This window comes from Balaenoptera ricei, chromosome 6 (genome assembly GCF_028023285.1).
Source record: "Balaenoptera ricei isolate mBalRic1 chromosome 6, mBalRic1.hap2, whole genome shotgun sequence".
NCBI classification, from domain to species: Eukaryota; Metazoa; Chordata; class Mammalia; order Artiodactyla; family Balaenopteridae; genus Balaenoptera; species Balaenoptera ricei.
Window position 1 is genome coordinate 40,207,056 of NC_082644.1, and position 18,828 is coordinate 40,225,883.

General features: G+C 36.3%; 1 protein-coding gene across 3 annotated transcripts; it reads right to left on the minus strand.

The window, feature by feature from the left end:
* Positions 1–1,155: 1,155 nt before the first annotated feature.
* Positions 1,156–18,792, minus strand: RMI1 (RecQ mediated genome instability 1). Of its 3 annotated transcripts, none has more exons than XM_059924522.1 (4): positions 18,593–18,792; positions 13,478–13,538; positions 5,113–5,209; positions 1,156–4,057 (listed from the first exon to the last, which is right to left on the minus strand). In XM_059924522.1, the coding sequence occupies exons 3-4, from the start codon at positions 5,113–5,115 to the stop codon at positions 2,438–2,440; spliced, it is 1,623 nt and encodes a 540-aa protein (XP_059780505.1). In that variant the 5' UTR covers positions 5,116–5,209; positions 13,478–13,538; positions 18,593–18,792; the 3' UTR covers positions 1,156–2,437. The 3 variants fall into 3 exon arrangements, with proteins under 3 accessions (XP_059780505.1, XP_059780503.1, XP_059780504.1); XM_059924520.1 differs by having other exon boundaries at positions 1,156–4,357; XM_059924521.1 differs by lacking the exons at positions 13,478–13,538; positions 18,593–18,792 and adding an exon at positions 5,438–5,592 and having other exon boundaries at positions 1,156–4,357.
* Between the last annotated feature and the right edge of the window lie 36 nt (positions 18,793–18,828).

Consider the following 18,828-nt stretch of genomic DNA (forward strand, 5'->3'; position numbering starts at 1 on the left):
ATACTTACTGGAGTTACAAAGGTAAATCACTTAGCCATACCCCCAAGCAGCTTATATTCCACTAAAGCAATGGTTCTCAACCAAGGGCAGCTTTGTCTCCCAGGGAATATTTTCTGGTTGTCACAACTGGAAGGATTCTACTGACATCACATGGGTAGAGGCCAGCATGTTGCTAAAGGGAGCCCATGACAGCTCTCTACAACAAAGAATTATTCTGCCCAAAATATAGCAGTAAAGTAAGGGAAGCAAATAAGTACAATAAAACATATAATATTAGTCTGTACAATGTATAGAGGGGCATGAAAGTGGGCAGGGGAATTCATGAAACACTTGAATGGGCATCCAAAGCTTAAGCTGAGTGGAAATACAAATGAATATAGGAGGTAGGGGTATTACTATGAGCCATGCATGAGGTATATTCCCCACATCTGGAGAACAACTATGACTAAAATTTAGTGGCAGACCAGGTAGGTGAAGAATAAGGAGGCAAGATGAGGCTGAAAAGGCATGCAAGAGGCAGATTGCAAAAGGCCTTACATACTATACATGAAGAGTTTGGACTTCACCCTGTAGGTAAGCGGATAGGAGGAGGTTGATATTAAAGGGTAACAAAGAGAAAACAAGAAATTTATTCAAGAAAGATCATTCAGGAAGAATTACGGGAAAAGGCTTAAGGGCAAAATAAGGCACAGGCCAATTAGTAAACCTACTGGAATACTTAAGGCCAGAGAAGACTAGAGCCAGAATTAAAGCACCAATTAGAAGGATGGACTGATAATAGTAAAGTACTATACCCAGTCTTTAGTGACGGAATATGAAGAGAAAATAAGGTTTAATCCCAGCTTTCCAGCACTACTCAAAGAGATAGAGTACAGGAGAACATTTACAAGAAAGATAATGAAAGATAACACCATCCATTTAGATCTCTTGCAGTAACAGAGCTATGCAAGTATATAGAAGCGGTTATTATCAGAGGATATAGCAGCAAAATCTGAATTGTGCCTTGAACTCTCATTATCATCCTTCAACCAATAATGACAAAAGACTCTTAGAATATTTTTCTACTATATCCATATCATATTTTTATATATGTATTTATCTTACTTCCAGATATTTTCCTATTACATTATTTTAACTAAAAACACAATGTCTTCATTTTATTATTTAAGTATTTGTTTAATGTTTTAAAATTCAAGATACTTTAGATTTTTTTAAAGACAAAAGAATAATAAAAATAATTTTACCTTTCAAATGTGACTTTTTAACAGCAAGGTGGAAAAGTGGGAAACAGTCTTCCTTATGGTTTTTTTCTGGGGGGGGTGGGGGGCCAGGGGGAACAATCTCCCTTAAAAAAGAACAGCACTTCCAACAAAACTAAAGGAAGAACTTACATGTACACCTAATTCAGAAAGGAGACAACTGGGACTTCCCTGGTGGTGCAGTGGTTAAGCATCTGCCTGCCAATGCAGGGGACATGGGTTCGAGCCCTGGGCCAGGAAGATCCCACATGCCGCGGAGCAACTAAGCCCATGCGCCACAACTACTGAGCCTGCGCTCAGGAGCCCACGAGCCACAACTACTGAGCCTACATGCCACAACTACTGAAGCCACGCACCTAGAGCCCATGCTCCGCAACAAGAGAAGCCACCACAATGAGAAGCCTGCGCACCACGACGAAGAGTAGCCCCCGCTTGCCGCAACTAGAGAAAGCCCGCGTGCAGCAACAAAGACCCAACACAGCCAAAAATAAATAAATAAAATAAAATAAATTTAAAAAAAAAAAAAAAAGAAAGGAGATAACTAAAGACATGCATAAATACCTTATTTTAATCCAGAAAAAAAAATGAAATACTTACTGGATCTTCTTAATAATAATAGATTATCGTTGAAAATAAGGTTTTTAACTATTCAATATAATCTCTGAAATGGTATCTAGTTAAGATAATATTTGCTTTAAATATACCAGACAAATATTTCCAATCAGCAAAACAAAAACCAGCACAACAACTTGCATCTGAGAGTCTGACATTCTAATCCACTGGATTTACATTTTTTACTAAGAAAAATAATATAAACAAATCTTTTGGGGTACTCTACATATTAGAAGTACTCAACTACCTATTTGTAATTGTTAACTTTCAACAGTATGATTCATCAGTAAACACCAATACAGTACTTTAGCAGTCACCTTATGTGAAATAACAAGTGGAAAACAAAATTTCTCAACAACAGTGGGTCATCAAATTGCTTCAGCAGTTACTATAAAAAAATGTATTAAAAAAGCTTACACACACAAACATAATTAAACATTTTAAAATTAGACTGAAATCAGTTATGAAACTTCCTTTTCCCCTTTTACAAAAAGAAAGTTGCAAAAGTAAAAGGACAAACTTAATTCTAAATATTTCCTTGTTTTTTTAAATTGCTTGCTAATAAATTATTTCTTTACTCGCCTCTTTAGGTTCTCAAGGTGTTCCACATTAACATCTTGTAATGCCAGTACCGTTGCCTTAGACAAGGAGGGATTGAATGAAATAGTCATTAGACAGCACAAATCTATTAGATCTCTCTGACATTTCTGCAAACCTTCCAGGAACTTTTGGTATTTACAAGGATCCTTTTTTAACTGTTTCATTTGTAGCACTGAAAACCCTATCAGACCAGTAAGTATTTCATCTACAAAGTCTACATCTAGATATGCAGTACCATCAGAAATTTTTGCTGTTATATTCCAAATGCCACCAGAACTTGAGAGATTTCCAGTTAAGGTTACAATAAATGCTTTGACTTTCACTGTTGTAACTTCCTTTGGTTTGCTGGCCATTAGAAGAGACAAATAGATAAAAGGTGGAGAATATAAATCCATGCTGATAGAAAGATTAGTGCTATTCTCTGATGATCTTGAAGAACAAGTCTGTAAGTGTTGCTCATTTTTATTAGAAATGTGTGAACAACTTCTTGGTACATAATTGACCAGCTCTCCATTTAATATTTTATTATTTAAGGAATGTCCCTCTGAACTGCTGGTTTGTTTTATTTTATTATATGTCTCTGAGTTCTTATCTTTATTTGTAAAATTATGGGGTACGGGTACATTATGATTAACTGAAACAATACTACTGTTTTGGTCTCTAGCAGATGGACAACTAAAAGATTTGTCTTCATTAGTTATTTGCTCAGATAAATTTTTTTCACTCCAATTATTATTTCCATTTTTGCAAATCAAAGAAAAATTATTCAGAGTATTAGATCTACGTGAAAATCTCTCTATACTTTCATCTGTAGTTCTGTTCAAAGTCAGTGGCTGTAATTCTTTGGTCTCTGTTTGTTCTTTCTGGACAGCTTCTTCTAAAAGCAAGGCCTCCTCCAATGAAAAGTCATCTAATTCCTCATCAGTAAAAAGCATAGACTGGTTTCGTGGTTTCTCCTTTGGTCTTGGAGAAATAACAAGTCTTGGTTCAAAATCTGACTGTCTGATGGTATTTGAAGTATTTGAAGAACTACCTGTGCTGAAACAACTTCTTTCCAAAGAGGTGTTATTATTTGCTGCAAGCTCATCGTTTTCATCAAGACTTGCCAAGAGTTCTTCATCAGAAGGTCCTAACGCAGGCTGTAGACCATCTGTAATTCTGGGGATGCTTTGGTTAGAATTATTTGGTGTGACTGGAACTATAGGATCAGGTTCCCCAATTAATCTTGCAAGAACTTTTTCTTGGGCATATTCCTCTAAAAGAGCATCTACTTCTCCTCCCAACACCTTCACATTTTCTGGTTTCAATAAGAGAACACCAAGACGGAAAGAAATGTTTCCATAAATCAAAATTTTTGTACCTGGAGGAAGATCACTATGAAGAGCTGGAATAGACTGATATTCCATCCCCTGTATTTGTACAATTCCATCAGTTAGCTGTAGCATCAACATTCGTGAAGGCTTTGCTTCCCAAGGTTTTGGGGTTACTTGTGTTTCAGCTGTAATTAGGTCATTGGTTGTATTCTTTCCTCTCAACTTTTGTATCTGGGCATACGCAGGTTGACTTACATCAACCAATGAATTAATCTGCAGAGCAAAAAATCCATTCAGTTCTCCTTTTGGAACTTCTAAAATGCCATCAGGTAAAAGACGATGCTCCAAATCTCTCAGATCAGTAAGGAGCCATTGCTCAAACACTTGTTTATTCATTTGTGCCTGACTCAAATTAACATTATCATTTTCTTCTTGGATCCAGTTAATACAAGCTTCCAGCCACATTAAAGGCACTTTAACATGCCATGTAGCTAAAAGCCAGGTTTCAACTCTTAATGCAATACTAGCTATACTCATTTCTTTTATATAAAAGAAATATTAGGCATCTATTACCTGAAAACAAACAAAAAAAATTATGGTAATTCAGTATCTAAATACAGTTTCTATAATTCTCTACAATGTACAAACAGGAGTAATCAAACTTTTAGATTTTTCTCTCTTCAGCACCTTTATAATTCTTTGACTTTCTACATGGCAAAACTTCAAATGCCACAAGTAATCAGATGGTAAAATAAGAAAAGCAAAAGGTTTGAGACAAGATATACCTAGGTTTGAAGACTAGCTCTTCAAATTATAAGTTCTGTGACCTAGTATAAATTTCTTAACTTCTCTAGCCTAATTTTTTCATCTATAAAATGTCAGTACCACCTCCTATCTAACACAGTTGTTGTGAGGATTACATGATTAACATTTGTAAAGCATAATGTCAGACCTACAAAATACATGTAGTAGTTAGTAGTTATTATGTTAATATAATAATCAGATTCTAATAATTTAAAATTTAGCTAAGAAACAATATTTACTAAGGTTCTTTCTATATCTATAATTCATACACTATTAAAACTTATACCATTGTATTCCATAAAATTATAACAAGTAACAATAGATTCTGAGCTGATGTAAAGCATCTTATTTGTTTGGGTAAATAATTCTCAACAGTCCTATCAGGTAAATATACTTCTGATTTTCTCAGTATGATAAAAAAACGTAGCCAAACACTAAAGACTAACATTTTTTCACAAAAGTATTTTTTTCCTTCTACAGATGACGATATCTAAGAGTCCGAATTTATAAAAGTTTTAACTTACCATTTGGAACAGGAGCACAGGATTTGAGGACGGGATTTGGAACTGGTTGTTCAGTGGAGTACTTGTAACCTCTATTGCTCAGAAATGGCCCTGAGAGCTAAGACAAGAAGCAGTAACGGTTATATGAGGAAGCTGCAGAAAGAATCACTGGCCTATTTTCATAAGTGCAAAGTTTGATGGTATGGTTTGAAGTTTCCTATTATCAATCAGGGTAGAGTAGAGGTAGTACAGAATAAAAACATGAGGTTTGGAATGAAATAAACAAAAGCAAGTTACCACGAGAAACTCACTCTATCTTAGCTTGTTTCCTTCTCTATATACTTACTTCATAGGGCTACTGTGAAAATTAAAGGATAGGAGAAGATGGCGGGCAGAGCACCAGCATAGGCACAAATCAGCTGACCCGAGGTGGCAATCCAATCATTTAGGCTGCTCACTTAGGCCCCAGCAATGGTTGCAGGCCAGAAGCAGGCCACCCAAAAGGCGTCCAAGGTCCGCAAGCAACCTGAGGCTGAAGCAGACCAAAGCAGCTGAAAGTGAAATTGAACAGTACCAACTGCAGAGGGAGAAAAGGTTCAAAGCCAGAGAAGCTGGAGCTCTGGGATTCCATGGCAGGGGCATCACTGGGGTGGAAAAAGAGACCCAGGTGATGACCATTCTCCAGATCTACCTCTGGCAAAACAGGGATGAAGTGCTAGATAACCTCTTGGCCTTTGTCTGCTACATCTAGCCAGAGATCCATGAAAACTACTGCATAAATGCATAGGGGAAGAAGCTCTGTTCCACGGACTGGCATTTTAGATGACTTCATGGAAAATGAAATTTTAACAAAGCTCAAGTTACATTCTTGTGAAAAGGCATTAAATTATCTCTGTATATTATATAGTAGGTTCTCTCACTTTTTGGAAAATAGCAAATCTAGCTTCCTTGTAAAAACTTAAAGCTAATCCAAATATTTCATTTTTTCAACCTTGCATTTCTTAGAAAATTTAATAGGCATATACTGTCTGGTTTCCCACATCTTTTAGCTAAAGCAACATATATGTATATATCAATACTGACTTCTTCTTTTGTAGATGTAGTTTTGTTTTTTTTTTAATTTTTAAGAAAAAAAGGGATTAATTTTTTCCCCCTAAAGCTTTGTGAAGGTCAGGGGATTTATCTATGAAAAAATAGTAAATAGTTATTTGTAACCTGTACTAAGCAGCATTCAGCCTTAAAACAGTCTTTTCTGGCTAAAGGTTAGAACAATGAATACTAGTATAATTGTTTGGGCTGCTTTTAATATCTTTTAATAAAAATTACTAGAAGACAGAAATCAAGAATTTGTTACATGTTGTTATTTGGTGTACCGATAATCATTTAAAAGTAAAACCCGCTTACCGTGTAAAAAAAAAAAAAAAGAAAGAAAAAAACAAAGGAGAGCCAGTATATAATCTAGCGGTTCAGCGTGCAAATGTGATGCCAAATTATCTTTCACTTACAAACTCTGTGACCCTAAACAAGTGGTCACATTATTAATTTAAGAAATGGTTAAAATTTAAAGGAAGAGTTACAGTTATTGTGAGGAATACAAGAATAACATTTTAAAGGAGGAATTAAGAAGGTCATAACTACCAAACTGATGAATTTTTACACTGAAGAAAATAATTTAGAGTACAGACATATAATTTTTAAATTACATGTGAAAAACAATGTAAAAATCCAAAGGTAGGAGAGGTCCCTGCCCATAGTGATAAAAATAAACCATGCAGAGTCAAATCAGCATGTCTCTTTAACAAAGAAACCAACAATCTCTACGTGAGCCCTCTGATTTATCAAATGGAAATATTTTCTACCTTCTGGCTAAAAAAAAGCAAAACACAGTGTGCTAATTTTTGTGTACAAAAGAAAGGAAAATAAGCACATTCTTCTTTACTTTATACATAAAGGACTTCTAGAAGGATATACAAGAAACTAGATAAAACTTTAAATACATAGCTACACTCAATAACAAAGAGTAAAATCTTGTGGGCCAGGGCTTCCCTGGTGGCACTGTGGTTAAGACTTTGCCTGCCAATGCAGGAGACACGGGTTTGAGCCCTAGTCCGGGAAGATCCCACATGCCACGGAGCAACTAACCCCGTGGGCCACAACTGCTGAGCCTGTGCTCTAGAGCCTGCGAGCCACAACTACTGAGCCCGTGTGCCACAACTACTGAAGCCCATGTGCCTAGAGCCCGTGCTCCACAACAAGAGAAGCCACCGGAATGAGAAGCCTGTGCACCTCAGTGAAGAGTAGCCCCCGCTCGCTGCAATTAGAGAAAAGCCCACACACAGCAACGAAGAACCAACGCAGCCAAAAATAAAAAATAATTAATTAATTTAAAAAAAAAAAAAGTCTTGTGGGCCAGGAACAGAGGAGAAACCTAGAGTTTTAGTGCTGATATAAAGCCACCAGGAAAAGGGGACTTCAGGCTAAAGCTCCAAGGCTTTAAGTTTAAGGGTCCAGTGTGCCAATTATAGGTCAGAAGACCAGAACAGACTACCTGCTAGAACTGGGCCAAAAAAATCTTCCACTCAATACCTACCTATGGCCTATGGAGGGAACAGGGATAACCTAAGAATGGAAATGGGGCCTACATAACTTGTATAGTACATATAGCAGGGTCCAGAACTAGGCTATTCACATAAAAACCCAAGTCTCTAATGACACAGCTGATTTAGAGCTATGCCAGCCAGAGGGTCAGGTTGAAGCAACTCCAAAAACACACAAAAGGGAAAAACACACATGGGAAAAACCTCTATCCAACGTAAGCTCTCAAACCAAAATTATAACATATTTAAGGAAAATCACCACCATAAGCCACATCAGCAGACACAACAAACAGGAGAATTTATACCTGGAGAAATCTGTTTTTAAATGAAGAATCTTAAATATTTTTAAAATGTCTCTGAGCATACTAAATACACTTTAAAAGTAGGACTAATCCTTAAAGAAGAAGAGAAGATAATTAAACAGTAACAGACATTTATGAAAAGTATCAATTGGACATCTTGGAAATGGGAAACAGCCTCAGAAATTTAAAACTCAGTAGATGGGATAAACAAAAGGCTAAAAACAAATGAAGAAAGAACTTACACTTTGGAAATTACATAGAACAGAGTATGAAGATTTAAGAAATTAAGCAAAGAAGGGGAAAAAAAGGTAAGTAGGGAAAATAGGCTCCTACACTGAAGTAATCACAGTTTCAGAAGAAAATAGAAGAGGTGAAGGAAACAGTTTTGTTTTTTTTTAAGATAATGGTTGAAGGTGGTCAAAAGGAACAAATTTCCAATTATAAGATAAACAAGTAACAGGGATGTAAGGCACAACATGATGACTGTAGTTAACACTGCTGTACGATATATACGAAAGTTGTTAAGAGAGTAGATCCTAACAGTTCTCATCACAAGGAGAATTTTTTTTTTCTTTTTCTTCTTTTTTTTTTTTTTTTGGCTGCGTTGGGTCTTTGTTGCTGCCTGCAGGCCTTCTCTAGTTGCAGTGAGCGGGGGCTACTCTTCCTTGCAGTGCGCGGGCTTCTCATCGCCGGTGGCTTCTCTTGTTTCGGAGCACAGGCTCTGGGTGTGTGGGTTTCAGTAGTTGTGGCACGTGGGCTCAGTAGTTGTGGCTCGCGGGCTCTAGAGCGCAGGCTCAGTAGTTGTGGCACACGGGCTTAGTTGCTCTGTGGCATGTGGGATCTCCCCAGACCAGGGCTCGAACCCATGTCCCCTGCATTGGCAGGTGGATTCTTAACCACTGCACCACCGGGGAAGCCCAATTATCTCTTTATCTATATGAGATGATGGATGTTAGCTTAATCTGTTGTGGTAATCATTTCACAGTATATGTAAATGCTATACACCTTAAACTTATATGGTGATATATGCCAATTATTTCTCAATAAAACTAGAAAAAAATATATAAATAAAAGTGAAATTTTTTCATAATAAAAAAATAAAGAATAATGGTTGAAATTTTTCTAAAATTCAAAAAGATATGATTCTGTAGGGTGTAAAAGCTCAATATTGCTAAGCAACACGTGTAAAAATCCACCTCTAAACATAGCATGGTAAACTGTAAAACATCAAGGACAAAGAAAAAAAAAATCTTTTTTATTTTAAATCTTAAGATTCAACAAGCTGGATCTAAAATTTGAGGTAACAAAAATGTAGAAAATACAAAAAGAATTCAGAGGGAAGTTAAGGTATTATGTTTTGTCAAGGAGGATAATAGAGATTCTGATTATGTTTACTATTTTATAAGAAAAATATAAAAATTATGTGTTTAAGGGTAAAAATGAAAGATTGAAAAAACATTCTTATAATCCCCGCAAAACTCAGATAATAGATTTTTAAAAAGCCATAAAATTCTAAGAACAAAGAAAATGGGAGAAGAAACAATGGCAACAAATTTTGGAAACTGGAAAGCAAACAGATTAGTACATGATTTAGCAGACACTAGAAAGTTGAATTCTAAGCTGGTATTAAGAATGGCTGATATAAAAACCCGGAACCCACAAAAGGCAATACTAAGTATGCCTGGAAGTAAAGGGTACTCTAAAAACAAGACTGATTAGACGATTCTTTAAGACATTTAAGACTGTGGCATCCCTATCCCACATCAGGAAGATACATAATGTACACTTCAAAACTGTTAAGAGGGTAAATTTATGTTATATGTTTTTTACCATAATTTTTTAGAAAGAGAGAAAAATCAAGAGGGAAGTAGAGGAGGAAAAAAAGGAAAAAATAAAATTACCTCTATTTGCAGATGACATGAATGTTTATGAAAAAATGCCAAAGAATGTACAAAGAAGCTATATCACCTGATAAATGAGTTAGCGAGATGCGTCTTTTTTGTGCTCTATTTAGTGCCACATTTTCACACTTTTGTGCTTTTTGTTGATGATTTCACTATTTAAAACGGCCCCGTAGCATACTGCTGAAGCGCTGTCTAGTGTTCCAAACCATAAGAAAACTGTGTGTGATGTGTCATATGTAAAATCTGTGTGTTAGATTAAGCTTCATTCAGGCATTAGTTACAGTGCCACTGGTCATAACTTCAGTTAATGAATTAACAACATATAGTGAATAAAGTGTCTTTAAACAGAAACACAAATAAAACAAGGTTATGTACTAATCAGTGGTGAAATGTCATGACCAGAGGCTCACAGGAACCTAACCTTGTCTTTTCTCTAGGAACAATAGTTCAGTATTCCCTAACTCAGTGTTCACAGGGACTTTATACAGAACATAACTACCAGGAAAAATGAGACTTGACTGTATGAGCAATGAACAAAGAGTACAATTTACAGTAGCCCTCAAAACTTAAATCTAACAAAATATGTGCAGGATGTATATGCTGAAAACTACAAACTACTGGTGAAAGAAATCAAAGACAACCTAAACAAATGAACAGACATGCTGTGTTGAAGACTCTATGATCAAGTTTCAGTTCTCCCCAAACAGATACATAGGTTCAATGCAATTCCATTCAAAATCCCAGCATTCTTTTTTTTTTTTTTAAAGAATGGCAAGCTGATTCTAAGATTTACATGGAAAGGGAAAGAAACTAGAATAGCCAAGGTAATTTCAAAAAAAAAAAAAGTTGGGGCTTCCCTGGTGGCGCAGTGGTTGAGAATCTGCCTGCTAATGCAGGGGACACGGGTTCGAGCCCTGGTCTGGGAAGATCCCACATGCCGCGGAGCAACTAGGCCCGTGAGCCACAGCTGCTGAGCCTGCGCGTCTGGAGCCCGTGCTCCGCAACAGGAGAGGCCGCGATGGTGAGAGGCCCGCACACCGCGATGAAGAGTGGCCCCCACTTGCCGCAACTGGAGAGGGCCCTCGCACAGAAACGAAGACCCAACACAGCCAAAAAATTATAAATAAATAAAAATTAAAAAAAAAAAAAAAAAGTTGGAGACTCACACTGAGTTCAAGACTTAGTATAAACTACAGTAATCAAGACAGTGAAGTATTGGCAAAAGGATTAACACATCGGTCAATGGGAAGACAGCCTAGAAAATAGACCCATTCATATATAGTCAATTGATTTTCTACAAAGTTGCAAAGGCAATTCAAAGGAAACAGGATAGTCTTTTGAACAAATGATGCTACAACAACTGGACATCCATATGCAAAACTATGAACCTCCATCAATACCTCACATCATATATAAAAATTAAATGGACCACAGACCTAAATGTGAAAACTAAAACTATAAAACATCTATAAGAAAAGTTAGGAGAAAAAAAAACCAAGCTCATAGATAAGAGAGAACAGACTGGTAGCTGCAAGAGGTAAGGGGTGGGGGTGGGCAAAATGGGTGCAGGGGGTCACAAGGTACAAACTTCCAGTTATAAAATCAGTAAGTCATGGAAATGTAATGTACAGCATGGTCACTGTAGTTAAAGTACTATATTGCATATCTAAAAGTTGCTAAGAGAGTAGATCTTAAAAGTTCTCATCACAAGAAAAAAAATTTTTTTGTTACTAAGCGTGGTGATGGATGTTAAGTGGATTTACTGTGGTGATCATTTTGCAATGTATACAAATATCAAATTATTATGTTGTATACCTGAAACTAAAAGGTTATATGTCAATTATACCTCAATTTTTTTTAAAGGGGAAGAAAAGTTAGGAGAAAAATCTTTGTGATCTTGGTTTCTTAACAGTGTTCTTAGATACAACACCAGAAGCATAATCCATAAAAGAAAGAAATTAATAAACTGAGCTTCACCAAAATTTTAAAATTCTGCTCTATGGAAGACACTGTTAAGAGTATAAAGACAAGCCAAACACACACAACGACAAGCCACAGACTGGGAGAAACACATAATTGACAAAAGACTTATATCCAGACTATATAAAGAATTCTAAAATTCAATAGGAAAACAAACTAATTTTAAAAGGAACAAAAGATTTGAATAGACATTTCACCAAAAGATATGCAGATAACAAGTAAGACATTAGGGAAATGCAAAATTGAAATCACAGTGTGATATTACACATCTATTAGCATAGCTAAAATAAAAAATAACTGACAATACCCACTACTGGAATTCTTATACATTGCTGGTGGGAAAGCAAAATGACACAGCCACTTTAAAAAACAGTTTAGCAGTTTCTTAGGAAGAAAAACAGTTTAGCATTTTCTTACAAAGTTAAACTCACCATACAACCCAGCATTACTAGGTATTTACTCAAGAAAAATGAAAACGTATACTCATTAAAAATCTCTATGTGAACATTTATAGCAGCTTTTTTCATAATCACCAAAAAACTAGAAACAACCCACATGTCCTTCAACTGGTGAATGGATTAACAAATTGTTGTACATCATTACAATGGAATACTATTCAGTAATAAAAAGGAATAAACTAATAGATGCAATAACATGGATGAATATTGCTACAGATTATATCACTCAGAAAATTCATATGTTGAAATCCTAATGCCCAATGTGATGGTATTAGGAGGTGGGGCCTTTGCGAAGTGCTTACATTATGAGAATGAAGCCCTCATGGGACTTCCCTGGCAGTCCAGTGGTTAAGACTCTGTGCTTCCACTGCAGGGAGCACGGGTTCGATCCCTGGTTGGGGAACTAAGATCCCACATGCCGTGCAGCATGGCCAAAATAAATCAATAAATCAATAAATAAAAATAAAGTCAGAATTCTGAAAAGATATTAATTTTAAAAAAAACTTACAACCCAATAACAAAAAAATAAACAGTAGAGACGTCTCCACACAGCTACTTACCCCTTCTGCCATGGGAGATCACTGTAAAAAGACTGTCATCTAAGAACCAAGAAGCATGTCCTCATCAGACACCCACTAAATCTGCCATCACCTTGACCTTGGACTTCCCAGTCTCCAAAGAAATAAATCTCTGTTGTTTATCAACCACCCAGTTTATGCTATTTTGTCACAATAGCCCAAATAGACTAAGACAAATGTTAAATGCATCAAGCTAAGTAAAAGAAGCCAGACAAACACTGTATAAGTCCATTTAGATGGCATTATGGAAAAGGCAACACTATAGAAACAGGTGGCAGCGATGATGTGACTAATGTTTGTCAAAACTCATAGAACTATATACAAAAAAGAACATGAATTTTACTGAATGTAAATTATATCCTCAATAAAAATACTGAAGACAAACACCAAAAGGATAGATATTTAATAACTAATTTTCAAACTTGCTGAGGAAAACACAGAATAAAGAAAACAATCCAAAATAAGGCACAAAAGGAACTGGCAAGCACTATAAATAGAAAGAATAAACAAGGTGGTAGAAATAAGTCTAAATATATCAGCAATCATAATGAACATAGATTAACTCACCTGTTAAAAGATACTCTCAAATTGAAAAAACCAAGTTCAGCTGCATGCTTAAAAGATGACCCTAAAACAAAATAACATCGAAGCATGAAATTAATTAAAATAAGGCATGTTAAAATCTCCAAGCATGATACTATGAGGCCACAGTTGAGTGACATCTTATCCTCAAGACAGAGATCTGTACTTGTATAACCTAAGATTCCCAAGTGCTACTTTATCGCATCTGTTGTCATTTTTTTAACCTCAAAAATTAAGCAAGATCCAAGGCTCTTAGGTGTGCTCATTCAATTATAAGTTACCTTATTTCCTCCACTAAAATTTAAACACCACAGCACTGGCAAATGGGCCTAGTCTAACTGGCAGAGGTGTTGTAGTAATGAGATGACAGTCATTAAGTAAACTGAAATCAAGACAGTGTACTTTCAGTAGAGTTATAATTATTTAAATGAATTATCAAGTATAAATGCCACAATTAATTAAGTTGTTTGCAGAATGTTTTATACTATAAATTACTCGGTGTATACAGTATATACCCCTAAATTATTATATGCAGCCATTTAACACAAGTGTTATTTTCTACCTGAACCTGTTAAATAGTAGGAGTTAATACTGTTAGTACTTCTAGGAGGAGGAAGGAACCAATAAAAAAGAAAGACTGATTGATTGTGAACTGAAAAGGTCAAGGCTGGATAGAAAATGAAAGAAAGGAATTTCAGTGGTGTTAATTCTATATCTCAGCAGTACAGCTGTTTAAACAGAGAATTGAAGAAAAAGGTTTAATAAAAATTAAAACCTCTTATTTGTAAGATTTTAAACTTCTTCAAAATACATACTTTTACATCTATAATATTATCTAAACCTCAAAATAGTCATTTATGATAGAAAGGGTAGGGATTGTCATCTATTTGGGTGAGAATGAAACAGGCATGAAGATTAAGACATACAGATCATACATAGTAGCAGACGCAGAACGAAATTCTGCTAACCTCCATTTCTATATCATTTTGTAGACCCTGTTTGACTTAAAAGAGAAAGTAAAACCAGTCCCTCATTTACATATACCCACTTGCATACAAACTATAAAACTCATTCATAAATGGCCATTCTATAAGAGCACTACACTATTACAATGAACAGACTTTTCTCAGATCTCATTTAAACGACAAGCTCACCTAGTATATTCTAAATTATTTCCTTTACAAAGTCAAATCAAAGAAACACAACATCACCTACTGCATCTATCTTTGTAACAGCTTCAAAACAGTGTTATCATTAAGTACTTTTCCTTTTGCTATAACTCTACTAAAATGACATAAAAGTTTTTTTAATTTTTAAATATTACAAACTGACATTTTAAAGCTTATGTATTCATTTATTTTATTTTTTTAATTTTGTAGTTATTTCAAACACGCACTTCCTTGTTTGTGTTGTTGAATACGGCAAGTGACAAAACTCCTTTCAGATGATAGTTGGGACAAATTCTGAGAAACAGTGCTCAATGAACCACAGTGAAATTGTTCTATTAACACGTGGCAGTTCTAATTAATAATTTTCTCCAACTACTACCTTCTAGGATTTAAATTTCCACTTCCAGAGCTACATGATATACTACAATTTTATAATAATGTTATAACTAAGTGCACATTTGCTACATAGAATTCTTCATTTAACAGCAAAGTAAGTAAAGTGGAGGGCATATTTATCTGAAACATGGTTTACTCCCCACAACTGCATGTTAAAACAATTTTAATAAGAAGATGTTTCTACATATAATAGGATTTTTTTTTCCTACAGGTAAAAAAGAAAAGCTTATTAAATTTTTTAATTAAATGGAAAAAGTATTATCATGTGGGATTATAAAGTCTAGACTGGGTTTCAATAACCGAGCCCCTTAATAATTTAGTAAATTGTATTACTTGCATCTACTCCTTCAAGAGAATTCCTAAGGTTTTTGTTCCTCCCTTTCTTGAGAAACTGAGTAACCATAGTCACCGCAGGTAGAAGCAACTCAGAGGGGAGGTGTTAGCTAGAGCAGCACAACTTCTCATCTGCTCATACATAAAGAACAGCCCCTGATCCTCCAGAACATCACTGTCCAAGAAAAAAATATGAAAAAGTATACGTTGTTGAAATTGTACATTAAGAAATGTTCACACCGTATGACTTCAAAACTTAATCTTAAGAAAATAATCAGAAATGAAGACAAAGATTTTATGTGCCAGAGTGTTTATCATTGTGCTTTTACAGTGTGGAAAAAAAACAGAAACAATCTAAATGTTCAACAACAGTAAAAAAAAAAAAAAAAAAAAAAAAAAATTAAATATATTACATTGGATCCATGAAATAGTCTTCTGAAAAAACATTTTTAAGTACTATTTAATGACATGAAAATATGTTCATATTTTATTCTGTTAGGAGAAAAGGCCAGATGTAAAACTACATACATCTTAATCTCCATTAATTTTATAATCATGAAAAAAATGTTTTTTAAAAATTGATTTACATCTTGCGCTTGCTAAACTTGGCTGACCACACTAATCTACATTCTAGATCTTGACTGCAGGAACTGAGCAGAAGAGAATAGAGTAAGAAAATTCTATCATTCGCCACTAAGACTTAGGCAAATTTGATTTATAAGTTAATTTTCAGTCAGCCTCACATATTTCAATTTTTTAAAAAATAGAAAAAGAGGCAGAAGTACTGATGCCATCCTTTTGGACACTGTATGTGGCATTCAATCAATAGCTAAGACTTAAAAGCACTAACAAATACTCAAGTTATAACCAGTCCATGTTTCCACTGTCTTCATCTAAAAAATACAGGTGAGTCTGTGTCTTAACTCCTTGGGGATGACTTTAAGGTAACCCCAGAATTTTGAGAAGGCACTCTGAAAATTATGGGAAAAAAATTTATATTTAATGACTGAAATCAGAAAGAAGTAATTAGTGGAGCTGTTTGTGAATCCTCTATAACCTAATGTAAGGAAAAGACAGAGAATAGGTTTAGGAGTCTGAATCCCATTTCTGCTATGTGACCTTAGACGTGTTCCTTAACTTTGTCTTAACCACAATTTACTCGCAGAACTGTGATAAGCATTAAAACACAAGGTGCTTGATAAGCACAAGGTCTGGCACAAACTCAGAAAATGGTAGTTAAAAAATTTTAAGTAATCATCCAGCTCGCTAGTGTACAATCTCAATTATATTAGTTTATCAAAAGTAAATCCCACAGCTAAGTAATACTAGCTCTAAATTCATCAGGAGTCCAAATAATCATACAATTATTTACTCAAGACAGGAGCCACAATGTATCAACCAAGTTGGTAAGTCCTTGAATGAGCACAGATGTAACATAGTTTGGCTGAAAACAATAGAGAATGAAAGGATGGTGAAAAGAGAGACTTTCCTCAAGCTAGCAAGGCCCTGAATGACGATGGTGGAAAAAACAGACCTTCTTGTTATTTAAAGAGTAAACCTATAAAGCAAATTAAAAGAGGTAAGGAAGTAAACAAGTAGAAAAAGAAAAAAGCAAAAAAAAAAAAAAAAAAAATCTGACAATGGCATCTAAAAAAGAGGAATAAGACCTTTCAGCAGTTAGGGTCCAGTCAGAAGGACAATGAAACTGGGAATAAGTTAAGATAAAGCTGCTTACTTTGCATTCCTGCCCATCAATCATCACTGTTTATCAAGGCAGAAAATAATGGTTGCAACAGAAATACTAGCTTGAAAGAAAACATCATTAGTACAGTACCCCTATATGTACCTATTTGTGTTAGTGAAGTGTCCCAGGTTTTAAATGACAGATTCAATTAAATGCTGCAAATCCTGACTGGCAGATTAAATCTCTATAATCCAAGTATCCCCAGCCCCTTCATACACTCAATTTTCTTGGCTGAACATTAAATAAAAATCCAAACTATGTATCGTAAAACCAAATGCAAGTTAAGTTTTACCTCCCAACAAGACTATAATATTCTTCATGGTGGGGCCATTAAAAAATTATATTACAACTCAAAGAGCCTTTTAAAAACTCCACAATCCCAAACACTATGCTCTAACAGTATTTGTTAACTATCCTCCCAGCCAGTAAATGTTGGTGCTTCATGAAGTTCTCAGTTCCTCCTAAAGAGTTCTCTTCCTGATTAAGCAAGTAAAAGATAAAAAGATGACGGAAATCAGACATTTTTTAAAAATGCTGGTTACATCTAATTTGCAAAGTATACAAGAGGAAAATCAAGTTACAGCGGAATGAATCAGCACAAATTCATCATTACAAAAAAAAAAAGTGTATTCTAACGGTGGGTTTAGCGTCCCATGTAAATTATAACATTTTTATGCTTCAACACAAGTTTGGGGTTGTGGGTGAGAGTTGGAGGGCTAAGAGTCAGGATGTGGATACTGGGTACTACTTACTGGCAATTTCCCAGGTTTGTCACCGATTCAGAGTGACCTTAAGTGCCTTAACAAAAGAAACCATCAAAGCCTGACACAGGGGCCTTAGAAGTAACCGCACACAAAGCAAGTATAAACTGAACACGCTAGAACGGTAACATATCTGAGGGCGAGGGTTTTAGTCTGTTTTAATCACTGCCGAATACCTTGACACACGGTGGGCGCTTTAAAGAGGTGAACGAACGCAAAGCGGATGTCTACAACGCATTTTGCGATTTGCATTCACTGTAGGATATGAAAGCAATACTTCCAGAAATTTTTCACACGTAGCGGCAGCACCGACACTACAAAATACTCGTACCTCAGGTCCCATTAACAAAAAAGAAAGAAAGGAAAAACAAAAGGTTTCGTCAGAACGCAGAGCCCTGTAAAGACCCCGGGAGTACAGGCTCAGCGCCGGAAGCAAAGGGACTGAGCTCCCCCGGACTCCGAGGCTCGCCCGCCACAGCCCAGCGGGACGGCCAACATCTCCCGGAACCCCGAGCCCAGCGGACAGCGGGCCGCGACCCTCCGGCTGCGCCCCCGGCCCAGGCCACGCCTGACGGGCGCTGCGGCCCGTTACACACAGCTCGCCCCGCAGCCCGGGCGAGAGGGGAGCACGGGGGAAGAAAAGAGACGCGAATGCGGGCTGTGGAAACGGGGGCATTCGTCTGGGCCTAACACCGACCTGGGCGTCCCGCCTTCCCCTCGTGCAACACTGGTTCCTGGGCCTCGCGACTGTGAGAACAGGAACAGCCACGGCGCGCGCCCTAATCCTTTTTTGCTCCTTCCCGCCCGTTTTGCCGCGCACTCACGCCCCTCCTCCAAACCCTGAAGACTCCTCAGGGCCCAGAGGACGCCTCTTCATCCGCCCCCTCCCTGTGCACGTGAACTGGACAGCCTTTAGTTCTCGCGAGAGGTTTT